At 35.1% G+C, this 15,808-nt stretch overlaps 2 protein-coding genes across 4 annotated transcripts; both read right to left on the bottom strand.

Moving 5' to 3' along the window:
- Positions 1 to 2,218: 2,218 nt before the first annotated feature.
- Positions 2,219 to 3,526, bottom strand: LOC106330859. Its single transcript, XM_013769261.1, has one exon. It carries the CDS (start codon positions 3,524 to 3,526, stop codon positions 2,219 to 2,221), a length of 1,308 nt encoding a protein of 435 aa, XP_013624715.1.
- A 1,475-nt stretch (positions 3,527 to 5,001) lies between these two features.
- LOC106329126 (transcription factor bHLH110) lies at positions 5,002 to 9,515 on the bottom strand. 3 transcript variants are annotated; one of them, XM_013767717.1, is made up of 7 exons: positions 9,017 to 9,510; positions 7,977 to 8,661; positions 6,864 to 6,995; positions 6,638 to 6,703; positions 6,259 to 6,324; positions 5,552 to 5,611; positions 5,002 to 5,447 (listed from the first exon to the last, which is right to left on the bottom strand). In XM_013767717.1, the coding sequence occupies exons 1-7, from the start codon at positions 9,160 to 9,162 to the stop codon at positions 5,274 to 5,276; spliced, it is 1,329 nt and encodes a 442-aa protein (XP_013623171.1). In that variant the 5' UTR covers positions 9,163 to 9,510; the 3' UTR covers positions 5,002 to 5,273. The 3 variants fall into 3 exon arrangements, with proteins under 3 accessions (XP_013623171.1, XP_013623173.1, XP_013623172.1); XM_013767719.1 differs by having other exon boundaries at positions 9,027 to 9,131; XM_013767718.1 differs by lacking the exon at positions 5,552 to 5,611 and having other exon boundaries at positions 9,017 to 9,515.
- Between the last annotated feature and the right edge of the window lie 6,293 nt (positions 9,516 to 15,808).

Raw genomic sequence — 15,808 nt, 5'->3', positions numbered from 1 at the left:
CATTGCTAACTCCATCTTCTTCCATACTGAGACCTTCTTCTTCGTTCCCTTTCTCATTGCTAACTCCATCTTCTTCCATATCGAGAGCTTCTTCTTCGTTCCCTTTCTCATTGAGAACTCCATCATCTTCCATATTGGCCGCTTCTTCTTCATTCTCTTTCTCATTGAGTACTCCATCTTCTTCATCCTCTCCTTCTATCCCAGCATCGTCTTTATCATCTTTAGACATTGCCTTCTCAGCCTGATCAGCCTCATCTTCTACCTCATCATCTTGAGCTGGTGTTACATCTTCTACCTCATCATCTTCATCTTCTACCTCATCATCTTGAGCAGGTGTTACATCTTCTACCTCATCATCTTGAGCAGCCACTTTCTTGATTCTACTACTTCTTCTCGTTGGCGTTAGAACTAAATTCTTTTTTGGGGAAGTCGTTTTCTTTGTTGTTCTTTTCTTCACTTGTAGTGTTGTTGCAGAAGCAGATCTACTATCTTCAAGCCTTGATTACGTCTACTCTGACGAGAACCAACTTGTCCTCCTCCTCTTGTCTTTGCCATTTCTGAAACTGATAAACAAAGAACAAATTCGATCAAAGTAAAATCAAAACCCAAAATCAAAATCAAAATCTAAACCAAACATCACAAACTTGGACATGCATGTGTTAACATAAACTAAGAATAGAAACCCAAAATCAAAATCGGCAAAATCACACAACTTTCACATGAATCAAAATCGAAACCCACAATCAAAATCGAAACCTAAAATCAAAAGAGATTCGAATCGAAGAGATACCAATCGACATGCATGTTCACACAAACATAGAATCAAATCGAAGAGATACCAATCAAAATCATGGAGGAAACTTTCTAATCTAAACTCAGAATCAAATCGAGACTCATACCAATTGAAGCTTCGATTCGAGAGAACTCTCGGGATTTTCTTCGAAACTATGAAGAACAAAGGGTTGCGATTCTTGTGGAATGTGAAGATAGTGAAGAGAAAAGGGTTTCGATTTTAACTTAAGTACTTTTTAATATATTTTTTCATATACGATAGCATTTATTTTTTGATTTGCAATGTTAAGGCGCCTCCACTTACCAAATTAACGCGGCTGAATTATTCTGTTTTCCCGCGATTACAAACATAGCTTTTAAATTTTATAAACGCTATTACAAAGACCAGTGTTGGTATACAATAGCAGAAATGCAAAAAACGCTATGCTACGATGCTATTAAACCCACATTTCCTGTAGTGTGCGTGAGCGAGAGGGGGTTCTTTAATGCAAATAGCATTATACAACACAGAGTCTTGCAGTTTACTGGAACGAGCACGAGTATGTTGCCCTCGGCCCAAAGATTATGTCGAAGTAGGTGTTTCGGTAGAAGTGACTTCTATCGGAACAGAGGTGTCCTTCTCTGTTTCCTGAACTTGCGAATGCAACTCTGTTTCTGGAAATTTTTGTACTTGAGGCACCAAAGAATCATTCAAACTCCCCCTGTCAACTGTCGTAGGTACTGGTACAACTTCATCTGGAGTATTTGATATCATCCAATCTTCATCACTGAATGAACTGTCTTGCGGCATGGATCGCAATGTAGGAGAAGCAATCACTGATATAACAGCCATAGGAAACTTGTTTTCATGAAAAATAACATCTCTGGATATAAAGAACTCTTTCTTCTCTAGATCATATTCTTTCCAACCCTTTTGTCCAAACGGATATCCTACAAAGATGCATCTAGCACTTCTTGGACTGAACTTATTTTTATCTCTTAACTTGAGATGTACGTAACACAAACACCCAAAGACTTTAAGGTGACTGTAACTTGGTGATTCTCCATACAACAACTCATATGGCGATCGTCCGTTAAGAACTTTTGATGGCGTACGATTGATGAGATGAGATGCAGTCAAAACGGCTTCACCCCAAAACTTCACAGGTAAACTTGATTGGAACAACAAGGCATGCGAGACATTCAGTATGTGACAGTGCTTTCTTTCAACGCGACCGTTTTGTTTGTGTGTAGCTACACAAGATGTCTGATGCAATATGCCATTCTCGCGAAAGTAAGTAGCGAGACATGTGAATTCGGTACCGTTGTCACTCCTGACAATTTTTACTTCCTTATTGAATTGTTTAAACGCCATCTTGATGAAGTTCTGAAGTACTGTGCGAACCTCTGATTTCTCAAGACGAAGATAAGTCTATACTGATCGTGACTAATCATCTACGATTGTTAGAAAGTAAACTGCTCCCGATGATGATCTAGTACGGTAAGGACCCCAAACATCACAGTGTATAAGCTCAAAACATTCTGTAGTTTTATTAGAACTGTCATAAAAAACTTCTCTAGTCTGTTTTGCTCTAAAACATGTGTCACAAGGACTTGGAGCAACAGATTTATTCGAAATCGAACACAACTTTAAAGAAGATAACACTGACAACGAAGGATGTCCTAGTCTTTGATGCCACCGAAACTGATCCACTGAACTAACAACTGTATCAGTAACTGAAACTCTCGCAGCCATGACATCCTTAAAGAAATAAACCTCATCTCGCTCGTCACCTGCTCCAATCAGCGTCCTCGTGAAATGATCCTGTAAGATGCAAATAGTGTCTGTTCTAAGACCAAAACAGTTTGGATGTAACAACTTAGACATAGAGATAAGAGAACAGTTAAGGTTCGGAACATATAACACATTGATAAGTGTTATTTTGTCCGATAAGGTGAATGTGCCAATGCGAGTAGCATAAGTTTTGTTCCCATCCGCACATCCAACTGGACAAGGCGGAATACTCTTGACATTCTCTAGTAACGAGACAGCTCCTGTCATGTGATGAGAAGCTGTATCAAGGATAAGATCACCATATATTTTCTTACCCGACAGCTTATCAGATGATTTGGTTTTGTCATTGATCATCTGCATTAGAGCTCTCACTTGTTCTTTTGTAAACACTGGAAAGGAAGAAGAGTTTGATGTAGTAGCTTGAGCACTGTTAGCTCGTGTACTTGAGTTTCTGTTGCGATCAGAGTTGAAACCACCGCGACCGCAACCACCTCTAGATCCTCTGTTATCTCCTCTGTTTGTTGATCTTTCTTCCCACCAATCTGGAAAGCCTACCAATTGCCAGCAGTTAGATTTCTCGTGTCCACTCCGGCTACAATGTGAGCACTGAAGATTGGTACGACGTGTCTGAGCTGCGTTGGAAGAGTCAATGTTTTCTTTCTTTGCAGCAAACCCAATCGCATTCTGCTGAGATTCTCTATCTTTCGAGGAGTTGAGTCTCTGTTCTTCGCGAACTACTTTGGCATAAGCATCACCAAGATCTATCACTGAATCACTTGCTATGATCCCTTGACAGACAACACCAAAGCGAGACTCATCAAGACCCATAACAAATTGATGAACCTTCTCTTGTTCTCGTTCCTTCTCATATTCAATAGCAGCACTACAACTGCAGGCTGGAACTGGTTTGTACATATCTAGCTCTTCCCACATCTTGGCAAGACGTCCATAATACTCCATCACTGATTGACCATCCTGTTTTCACGACGATAATTGTTCCTTCAAATGATGAACTCTAACTTTGTTTCCCACAGAGAAACGCTTCTTAAGATTATCCCACAACTTGTGAGAGTCTGAAATAAATGTAACTGTTGAACGAACTCGAGTTTCGATTGATGACCGAATCTATTCCACTATCATTGAGTTAACAGACGACCACAACTCAAGATTAGGATCATCAATGGACGGTTTTGATATTGTTCCATCAATGAACCCTAGCTTACGCTTAGCTTTGAGTGCGTTTATCAACTCAGTAGACCACTCATTATAATTCTCACCAGTAAACATCACAGAAGTTATCAACGCACAGGGATTGTCGGACGCATGTAACGAATAAGGACCTCCGACTTTACTTTGCTCAACTAGAGCAGTCTTGCTTGCGGAAGAAGCATCACCGTCCACCATAATTGAGACAACTTTCTCAGAACGATGAAGAAAACAATTTTGATCTCAGAATACTAATGCTCTGATACCATGTAAAGTAAATATGATTTATGAATTGTTAACTTGACTTATATCGAGCAATTGCTCTTGTTTATATACATGACATGGTCGACCTAAACCTTAGAGGATAAGGACAAATAGAACTTATCTATAAGCCATATATACAACTCTATTATGATAAACACAAGTATAATTGTCATCCATATCCTCTCCAATATCATAATAGGAGATGTTTATATACACATATCCTTCAAGGCATCTCCCTTTGGTTTCTCGAAGAACTGAAAGTACGTTACCCTTCGCTTAACCCTTCGTTAACCAACTCTAATAGAAATAAGTACCTTTTTTTCTCACTACAAAATATTTCAGAGTGACATCGGTTTGTTTGTTTTGTTAAAAGAAAGGACATGGATTTAAAAAAAGGTCCTACCGGGAGTGGAACCCAGGTCGCTGGATTCAAAGTCCAGAGTGCTAACCACTACACCATAGATATTTCGTCATGTACTTAGATATGAAAGTCGATCAGTGGCCTGATAGCTTCAGGATATATAAGGCTCGCCTACGTATCTCCAACATCTTCGTATTCCGTAATCAAGAGTTAGGTTATACTTAATTACACTACTCTTGGAAATGTAGATAGTCATCTATTTGTATTAGTCTTGTATATGTTGTTTTCAGTTTTACGTGATAACTACATACACGATCGGTCCAACTAAGGTGGCGTTTTGGATAACAAAAGCAGAAAGCAAACGAGCACGAGTTCTGAAGATAATTGTTTTGCGTGTAACTTGTCTATCGAACGGGTAAACAATTAGTTTGAGCCATATTTTTTTCATTTAATCCGACATTTTCCTCATTTGGAGAAGATCCAAATAATTAACCACGCTTGTTTTTTTTTCTGTAAGACGAAAATTTTCTTAGGGCTTGTAACATATGCTTATTTGTTATACAATGTTGATCAATGATATTGACATAAAAAGAGGTGAGCAAAATAAGCCAAAGCTATTCGATTTTTTATTCCCAAGTAGAAATATATCGTCATGTCTCATTACTAATCATAAATGGATCAAAACTGGTCTATCCTGGTTTTAATTCCCCCTTTTTAATCAGGACGACCAACTTTGCTCCACTGTCAAAACCGAAACTTACAAATAAACCACAATCAAAAGGGATTAAAGAACTATTTCCCCACCTTCAATATTTTCTACCTCCAAATCCGATAATGATAACACCATAGTCGTCCTACAGTTTGTTAAGTCCACGGCTAAGTTCCACCACCAAAACCAGGTGGCGTTGGCCAAAAGCCACTGCCAACACCGCCTCCTCCATCTCCACCATCTCCAGTAACATAAGTCATGCATGATAATGGCACGAGACATAGCCCACGGCTTCTTAGATCCCTCGTCTCTTCCTCATCCCCTTCTTGTGGTATTGAGCCCTAATTAATTAAAAATAAGTAATTTTGCGGACAAAATAATAACATCCGAGTGATTTTTTATGTAAGCTGCATCAATGTGTTATATGTTCTCTAAGTATATATACCAGCTGGGAGGCTTTTCCTGGTCGGTTCCTAGATGCTCTCATGTAGGGAACGCTTAGAGTCTGCCCATTAAACACGTAAGCTTGTCATTTGAGTTATGACAAATTTACTACTATTTTTCTACGTGCATGTATTTTTAATGTTATTAAATGATGACCACGAGCATCGGCTTATATAAACATATATGATATATCTAATTGTTCTTAACTAAATTTAAAAGAAATGGAATCAAAGGTACTTACGAGTAGTGCGCCAAAGAGGATATGATAAGATAAATATCAAATCTAGCTAATCTCTTTGCTTTAAAGGCAAGCTAAAAGCCTATGGAACTAATTAGATTAGTATATTAATTTTTTTTGAGAACAAGTATATATTAGTTTTCGGATATAATTGATTAGCCCATACTCCATAGTCTTTTAAAGTTCGATAATTTTAGGACGTGTTGGATTTCTGTATATAGATTATATACTAAGTAATATAAAAAGTTGAAAATAATTGGCAAAGGGAACTAGGATCAAGAAGAATGTCTGGAAGTAACATGGAATTAAAATATATTTTGCTTTACACCGAAGGTGCCATGTAAATATGACTTCAACTCCATTCCTTTTACAATAAGTAGATGTATTTTCTTATTTAAATATCTATTTTCTATGTGTTAAGATTGTGCATGTACAGGTATGGATGTGTATGATGCGTTGAAGTAAATTACCTCGATCTGGCTCTGTAGGAATTTGATGTATCCAATTGCCTCCATTAGTACAGACGCTGTATCTGTCTGCACTTTAGCATTTTTAATCAGCTCAGCTAATTTATCATCTAAACATGAGTATGAAAATACCTTATCTACTTCGGAAAGTTCTTCAAAGTCAATACTATCTAAATAAATGGCTATAAATACTTTTTTCTATTGTAATAAAATTCAACATTCATATAATTAGTATACTATCATGAAAAACTGGTACTTGAAAACTTAATGGATCTATCCTCTTTAATTGTCAATTGTTTGTCAAATCTTAGTGCTATAGATGATTATAACTGTTTAGGTAAGAGTAATAATATAAGGAATTAAATTAATTGTTGCTAATTACCTTCCCAAATGGTGAAACCAATTGCTGCAGAGCTGCTATTCTGTCTCCTAACTTCTCTTTCCTCACCTGTTTTTCAATTTCCGAACATATAATCAATACAATGAACAATTAAACTCACTTTTGCTTTAGTTATATAGATTTAAAATGCTATAATCATTCATAAATTTTTAATTAAGCTTTAGCTAACTATTTTGTTTTAAGTTGATGAAGAAACAAAAGTAGTAACCTTGAAGGGTGGGCAAGAAGAGCGTGATTCCACACGCGGTTTCTTGGAAGCAGTTTCTCCTGCCTTTGGCGCCATCACGAAGTTATGTCTCTTCCCTTCACTTGCTTGAGGTTCATTACTGTATATTTCCATCTTCAGCACAAATAAAATTCCAATTAGTATTATTTCATACATAATTACATATATGTATATATATATATATATATCATTGTTTGTAATTATTATACGATATAAAGAACAATAATAGCCCCGACAATGAGAGAAAAATTTAACGAAAAAGATTCATAAAAAGACAATAAAACAAAGTAAGGAATAAAGAGAAAAGAAAAGAGAGAACAAAGGTTGATGTTTCAGCTTAAAGAGAGCTGCTTACGAATTATGTTAAAAGGTTTAATAGCTCAAGCCTTGGCCCTCCAACCAAGAACCACAGCATCAAAGAAAAAGATGAATAAAAAGAAGATTAAAAGTTTATACGTATATATATATATTATCCTATATATATATATATCTTGTTTTCTTTTTTTTTTCAAAACTTTGTAACAAAGCTCCAATATGTTTAAAAGGTCTCACACTTTCTCTAATCTGATTAATCTACTCTAACTCTTCATAACAGTATATCAGTTTCTTTCAATGTATTCTTTCCGTAATTCCACCAATTTTATCGTAAGATTTAATAAACTTATTTTATGAGTCCAAGTGTTCAAAAAAGTTCTGCGAATAATAATGCAATATTTTCCGTTGATTCGTCAACAAAAATGAATACATATACAGAAAACTAAGCTTTTAGACTCTTTTTGTGACTGACATAAAATTATGAGATAAAGCTGAAAGGTTACCATGCCGTAGTATGATCCTATATACTTTACTACTTTTAAAATTCAGAAATGAGGGTGAGCGCCCAAGATAAAATATATACATAGTAGTACATTTTTTGGTAACACATACATAACAGTGATATAGCCCTAAAACTTAATGCTCTCAGATGCACTAACTTCACAAAATCCACCGTCAGACCAATCCTTCAAAGCATCATTTATAATTTTTATATATAAGAAATAGAGATACTTTTTCAACAAAAGAAATATAGAAAGTAATGACTTAAAATAAACTTACTTGATGACTAGGGGAAGAAGAAGGGTGGTGAAGTGTTTGCTGCAGATGATGATGAAAGGGGAGGCCAAAAGGAGTAAAATTTCCTCTAATCTCTTGAGAATTTAAAGGAGGAACTAAGACATTCCCTTCAAACAATCTTCCATCCAAAACTTGCATGTTCATATCAAATGGTCTTGGGATGTTGCTTATCCTCTGAGACTCGCTCAAGCTTGATATGTTTACGCTCGGGTAAATCTGGCTGAAACTGCCTCTGTGAGATTGAGACGAAGGCGAAGATGAAGAAGACGAAGAGGGAAGGCTGTTGGAATAATCTCCATTGATGGGGAAGCCAGAAGATATAGTATTGAGAAGAAGCTTTTCAGTGTAGTCCTTGTGTTCATTGATCTTCAAATAGTTTGTGATCACCGGACTATTTAACATGTCTGTGAACCTGGGCATGCCTTGTTGATGGTCTGAGGTAGTTGCTGAGGAAAGCTCTTCTTTGATCTTGTGAAGCCCTTCATGGTGATGATAGGAAGATTCGTTATGTGTCCATTGTAAAGGAAAGTCTTGTTGTTGGATCAAGGAGTGATTGTGGATGTTAGAGAGACTCATACATTCACTTGTGCTGTTGTTGTTGTTGTTGTTCTCATCCCTTGTGTTTAACATCTCATTGTTGAAGTTATGACTCAAGCTCACACAATTCCTGTCACAAAATCACAGAGTGTTTTTTTTTGTGTGAGTCAATGCAAACTTCAGAATATCATATATATATTAGAAGTTAAATATAATATTTGTATTTTATCAGCCACTTAAATTCTATCTTCTTGTCTTCTCACTAACTTATGTTTCAAAAATCAGAAAAAGAAGAAAAAAAAGGAAGAAGAAAGATTCCAAATTCTTGACATGTTGATACCAAGAATATTCAAAACACTCAAAAAGCTGCAGAAACTTATAGCAAACACGTGCTAAATAAATATATACATATATATGGTCATGTATGTGTGTATATGTACATATGATACTAGAGAGGACAGATAGTGTGTAAATGGGAAACTTACAGAGAAATACCTCCTGGGCTCCATTGATGGACAGAGGAAGCTTCATAGCAAGAAGGGTGGGAGTTATTATCTAAGGATGAAGAAGAAGAAGACGACCCCACAAGCTGTAATTGATCTTGAAGCTGATGGAGATTAGCAGAGTCCATATGTATTAGAGATGATATATTTATTAAAGTTGCTCTCTGTATCTATGTGTATATATCTTCTTCGTGTGTAAAGAAAGATGGAAAAGAAAGGATGATCTTAGAAGAGTTTCTCTTGAAAATCCCAAGAGATTTATAATAAGATGAAGTAATTAATTAGAATTGTTGTTGAATATCTCTCAAAGCTCCCATTCCAGCACATCACATAACATTACCTTAGCTTTTTTGAAGCTTGACACATCTCTCTCTCCCTCTCTTTCTCTACTATTTCAAGTACCTATATTATGAAAAGCAATAAAACCTTCAAAAGAAAGGAGGGGAAAATCATTCAATAATAAAAGAACAAAAAAACTATATTAAATATTTAAGTATAATATTCTTCTCTCTCATGGTCTCTCTCTCTCTCTCTCTAGAGTATATGCCCTACTTTTCTATTTTCACTATTTGCATATATATGTCACTACTTTGTATATAATTTTGTATTATCTTGTGTAGCTTTTATGCTCTCTCTCTCTACAATTAGAAGGAGATGATTAAAATTCCTGAAAGCCATGATTAGTGTCCCAAGCTCTTGCCTTCGATCCCAAGGCTTTGCAACAGTTGTCTCAGACGAGAAATGATGACATCCATCCATCTCTGTCTACTCCCACCCAGTCACCCCCACAATACAAACGTTGCTTTCTTTATCTCTCACTCCCTTTATATGTATACTGTATATATATATTGCTTTTTATTAATTAAATTTGGGATGTGTATTGTAGTTATGAATTGGCTATCATGTAGAAAGTATACTGAGCCCAAACCAACTCCTCATTATAGAAGTTACGTTTTAACTGAACATTGGCCATCTTACATGTGTTTGAACATATACACATACGTATCCAGAAAATCAATTGTTATTCGTCATTCCAACCTCAGTAAATCTGTTAGAATAAATAAAAAGGCAGTCCAAGTCCCACATCGGATGTAGCTAGTCCAATCCCACTTAGTATGAGGCCTTTTGGGAGTAACAACCCAAGAACAAATCCTTGAGGGCTTAGGCCCAAATCGGACAATATCATAGTAAGCGAGGGGTTGGACATCTGGTGACGGACGTCTGGCTCTAGTTGAGCGTCTGGCCTCCAGCATGAGCATCCGGTCTGGCTCTAGTAGAGCATCTGGTCCAGGAGTGCATCTTGTCCGTCACAACAGATTGGTATCAGAGCCAAAGTTCCATGGTCTTTGGTTTGAGGGGAGGATTGTTAGAATAAATAAAAAGGCAATCCAAGTCCTACATCGGATATTAGACAAAATAAAGTCTAATATATATAGTTGGTCCAATCACACTTAGTACGAGGTCTTTTGGGAGTAAGAACCCAAGAACAAATCCGTGAGGGTTTAGGTCCAAAGCGGACAATATCATACTAAGCGAGGAGTTGGACATCTGGTGACGGACGTCTGCCTCTAGTTGAGCGTCTGGTCTCCAGCACAGACATCCGGTCTGGCTCTAGCAGAGCATCTGGCCTAGGAGTGCATCTTGTTCGTCACAACAAAATCCAAGCTACTTGGATGTAAAATTGGCTGTGGAATGTACGCACGGGGGGATGTACTAGTAATTTGAACATTCTAAGAACGTCGGTCGGACAATCATTACATGTCAAAAAAAATTTTACCACAAAAAGAAAGAAAAAATTTCATTCATTTTTACGAAAATTTAAAGCCTTAGATTTGATCTCTTGTATCTCTTTGCTTTCACTGAAATGAATTCACATACTTGCAAAAGTACAATAAAGCTTGTGTATGCGGTTGAAACTTAGAAAGCCAACAACGGAACTCATTTTGTGCTTTTGAAGTGGACGCAGTTAGCTATTAGAGATGGAAATGATGATCTCGACGGCTTTTTTTTTACCTTTTCCAAGTGGAATAATTCTAGTAGCAGGAACCACCACCAAGAAGCTCAAATTAGAAGAAAAAACCAAATTAATTTACAAAGGACTGCAAACATGAAATCAGTCATCACTCACTGTCATGATGACGTCCACTCCTCCAAAAGCATGTTGAAGTTACGACATATACAGAAAAGTTAAATCCATAAATATATCTTAAAATTTTGGGGCTCAAAATCAGTGTTTCATCACTTCTTTATGCTCAAATGGGAATGTCAAGCTGGAAATGAAATGAGAGGAAGGGAATGTACAATTGTTCTAAATGATTCAAAATTTTGGTGATTTCGAAAAAGACCCTACAAAAATAAGCAGAAGGAATGCCACGGGCTGAAAGCAGTGACAGATCAATAACTTACAATCAGCAGTCATTAACCGCAATTAAATTCAGCGGAAAGTGAACATAACTCTTACGTTAGGAGTGAACCATTTAAATCGTGTGTCTCTGTTATTTTGCTTTTATTATGTTTTAAATGTGGGTCAGATCTGTGATCCAAGAACAAACTAATGTATACTTGTTTATAAAGCATTTGTTATCAGTGACTCAAAAGTGCAATAAATTCAGAAAATGATTATACTACTGTTCATAAAGCTGTCACCAATTCGATCGCATCTAAATAAATGTTTTATTAATCGACTCATTGATCCTGTGGAAAGCAACTAATTTGATCGATTAACCCGTTAGTAATTCGTATCAGTTCAGCCATATAAATAACATGATAAATAAGGTAAAACATGAAAAAGAGAGTAACAAGACTCGAATCAGAAGAAAGGGACATTGGAGAACGTGATGAGATCAGAAAGAGTATGGGAAAAACTTTGTTCTCACTTTTTGTGTTTCTTTATCTCTACTTGCACGCTCACAAATCTCCTTTTTCCCCTCTAATTATATACAAGCAATTAGGCTAACTCCAATATCTACTTGCGTAGCAAAAGTATATTGTGATGTCTATTTGTATCTTGGTGGTCCTTGGAGTTATTATGGTCGAGTCTGAATACTAATTGAGATAGTTTGCAAATTATAGAAATTTAAACTTTATACTCAACTCAATTGGGGTTGACCTTAAAAAATATTAAGGCTTTAGCATGTATATAGTATGGTCATGTACCACCTCTAGGCTTGTTTGAACTCATTTGATCAACTCTTTTCGAAAACACTCTGGAATAATTTTGCTGCGAGTTTATTGGAACAAAAATTGTTGTATCAGAATCAATTATTAGTGACAGAATGTTAAGATTTAGTGGAAATTTCCGTCCATAAACCTATTTTATAGTTGTAAACATACCAAACAAAACTTTGAAATTTACTTGATAATGGAGATTGCCAAAATTAAATTGATATTACTTAGAGATTCAAATGGCTATATCCATTGTCAAGTAAAAACCGAACCTACGAACTACACAATTCCAGGAAAGATCGACTGATCCCTTCATCTAAAGGATCTGGTAAACATTACTTAGATCAAAGAAGATAAAACTAAATCAATACAAGGGATATATGTACCAATCTAAGAAATACATCCAAATAAAAAGAACCAAGGCTCTAATCGACTTGAATACAAATCTTAAATGCTATAACTCAATAGAACATATAAACAATGCTAAACGAACACACCTATAGTAGTCTCTCGTCTTAAGCTTTTTTCTTTTCTTTTTTTTTTCTTATCTCGAACACACCTATAGTAGTCTCTCATCTCAAGCTCTAGTTAAGACCTTCATTCTAACTTGAACATCATATGATCCTCAGAAGACACCATACTAGTATCCTGAATGATCTCGACTATCCCTTCCATAGTGAATATTTATTTTATTCTCAGCCATCAATTTCTAATGATTTCCAAACACAAACACAATATAAGGAATACTGAATATTCTGAACAAACAGTTTGATGTTAAAAACACGATCATATAAACCTGATTTGTTTTTTTTTTTTTCACTGACTACTACGCATACTCTGCGGAAACTGTCTCTATATATAGATGATGAATTGATAGATATGCTAATACTAACCTCTTGTATACAAATCACATATTTTGATCTTATTCATTTGATCACTCGTTAACATTTCTAGCTAATATTCATATATATTATATATTCAAGGATATATATATATATACATACATGATATACAAGTGTATACATATGTAGATTATACACTCCACCAGGATGAGTATAAAACTAGCATTCACGAATATGTTCTAGAAGATGAAGAAATGATGGGCTCCCTCCATCCATTATCCAACTTGACCGTAGATCTTGAAAAGCTATCATGTGTTAATCTATTGTATTGTGTACCTTTTCAAAAGTTTTGTAAGAAATATATGTATCAATATAAAAAGTATTAGGTGTAGGAGCTAAATTTGTTTTACATCAGTTACCAATCAGGGCTCCATCATCAACATCATAACACATCACTTCAGAAATACTACTCGTTTTAATTAGTCACAAACTGGTCAACACTTCGTAAAGATATTTTTTTCATAGATGGATCAGACAGTTTGATGGTGATAATACCATTAACTCTATCATCACACAATTCTTACAATTTAACTACTTATTTCCCCTTATCTTGCATATCAATATGTTGATATATAATTGATAGATATACTAAGAGTTTCTTGGATATGAATGTTAATTTCATTCAGTTAATATGGATTAAGGGTCTGTAATTTAAACAAAAAAAAGTTTGTAAATGATTTTCAGACCTAAAGATCTGGTGAGCCTATATATGATAAATATATGTAGATATAATCAAATCATTATTGTAATATGGCTAGAGAACACAATACAAAGAATGAGGACCAGCGAGCTAGGGGCATCTTCTTGCTTGCGAAAACCCTAATATATTATTACTTCTCTATACACTTTCACATCACATTGTACTCTCCAAAAATCATCAATAGAAGCAAATATTTTTTTTCATACCGACTAATCATATCCGAGTTATTCAACCAAAACTTAACGCCAACTTAAATCCATTCAACTGGACTTGCAAACGCGGATTTTGTATCTACATTTTTTAAGGAAAGCAACTAATGCTAAAATAACGATTTCATGAATAAGAGTTATCTATATAAATACATAATACAAGGCTATGCAGTGACGACGAGGGTTCATGATTAATAGATTTCAACGGAAATTAAAGATGGTTGTCGTTGCTTAATCATATGCATTATTATGTTAGAAAGGAAAAAATAAAATAAAAGATAACCTCTCTTTTTTTGGGGTCAAATAGAAAAAGCAAAGAACAAAGTCCTTAAAAGGAGGGTTCTTAAAAAGTATGTTAAAGCATGTTTATTTATCTTAAAGTTGTCTAAGAAGAGGACAAAGGCTTTAGAGCAGGGGAATATATGCTTTCTCAAATTTAGGGCATCTCAGTCCAACATACTTTCCCCATCCCTTCTCTTCATCATATTTTTTTAATATTTTAAAATATTTGTGTAATATTTTTTAAGTTCTTTACAACTACAAAATATCATTCATTTAATTTCAGTTTCATTATAATTTTCGCTTTATGCTATAGAGAAACTCAAGCAGACACGCGCATGTGTTGTATTTAAGCTAATCATGGAATGTTATGTGACTATAACGGTGTTCGGTAGTTCATCATCTATTATTCATTTTATTTTATTTATTTTTGGGGCTTGTAACCAAAAAAGTTTCTCGTCTTATTATAATTTAATAATCTATAAGGAATGTTTTTCTGTCGCCTAATCTATAATAAATGTTGATATAGTTTGAGTTTGTAATGCAATGTGTTAGGATTTTTTAGGGAATTAAGAAGCTATGAGCTTTTAGCTCATCATGTTTTAGATAAGAAAGCATTTAAAATTAAAAGTAGCTATTTTTATGGCACTCGAACTCGTGATCTTGAAGATGCTCTCTTCTTTAATGTTAGTTAGTAACCGAGATTTGGTTTTAAGTCGACCATCGTCTTGATGCAACCTTTAATCATAGAGCAGCGGGAAAAATCCTATTCCCGATATTTGTTTGTATATGGTGTAAAAAAACTCTTGAAAAGTTGATAAAGCTTTGTATGGGTGTATTACTATTATATAACGAAGACGGCAAAGACTTTCTCCACGTGGTCAATCAATATGTCTGCTTATCTACATAATTGATTATTCATGTGATTAAAAAAAAGTTAAGTCGACAATATATATGTTATGTTATGTGCTAGACCAAAAAAAAAAATATGTTATGAGTATCCAGTCAATAAAAGCTAAGAATAAACGACTTTTTGTTTGTTTTGTTTGATACTTGAAAAGTAATACGTATCCTGTAAAGTAAATGACACCGTCGATGGGCGATGGTGTGGTGGCTGCTCGGAGGGGCAGACCGGGTTGGAGGTGACCGTGGCGATATTTGAGTGAAGAATTAATGAAATATTGTTGATTAATCGTGGTTTCATTATATAAGAAGATTAATTGAAAAGAAAAAAAAATCCTGGTTATTTATAATAACATTTTTTCACAAATTTATAAAACATTTGATGAGGTACGAAGAAAATAAACAATTTTATTATTATCAGTAGAATCGATAACCATATGGCAGACATAGTCCACCATATCAATCTAATGCAAACGCTATACAGACACACTGCATCTAAACAAACATATAGAATTGAGACACAAGTCAAGCTAGTGTTTAGGTATCTAACTATCTCAATCTTTTATTAAGAACATTAACTATAAGGAGATTGCTGTGGTTTAGTCCAACACTTGCA

Source organism: Brassica oleracea, chromosome C3 (genome assembly GCF_000695525.1).
Source record: "Brassica oleracea var. oleracea cultivar TO1000 chromosome C3, BOL, whole genome shotgun sequence".
Classification (NCBI taxonomy): domain Eukaryota; kingdom Viridiplantae; phylum Streptophyta; class Magnoliopsida; order Brassicales; family Brassicaceae; genus Brassica; species Brassica oleracea.
The sequence above is the reverse complement of the archived record's forward strand: the minus strand, read 5'-3'. Positions and strand labels throughout refer to the sequence as shown.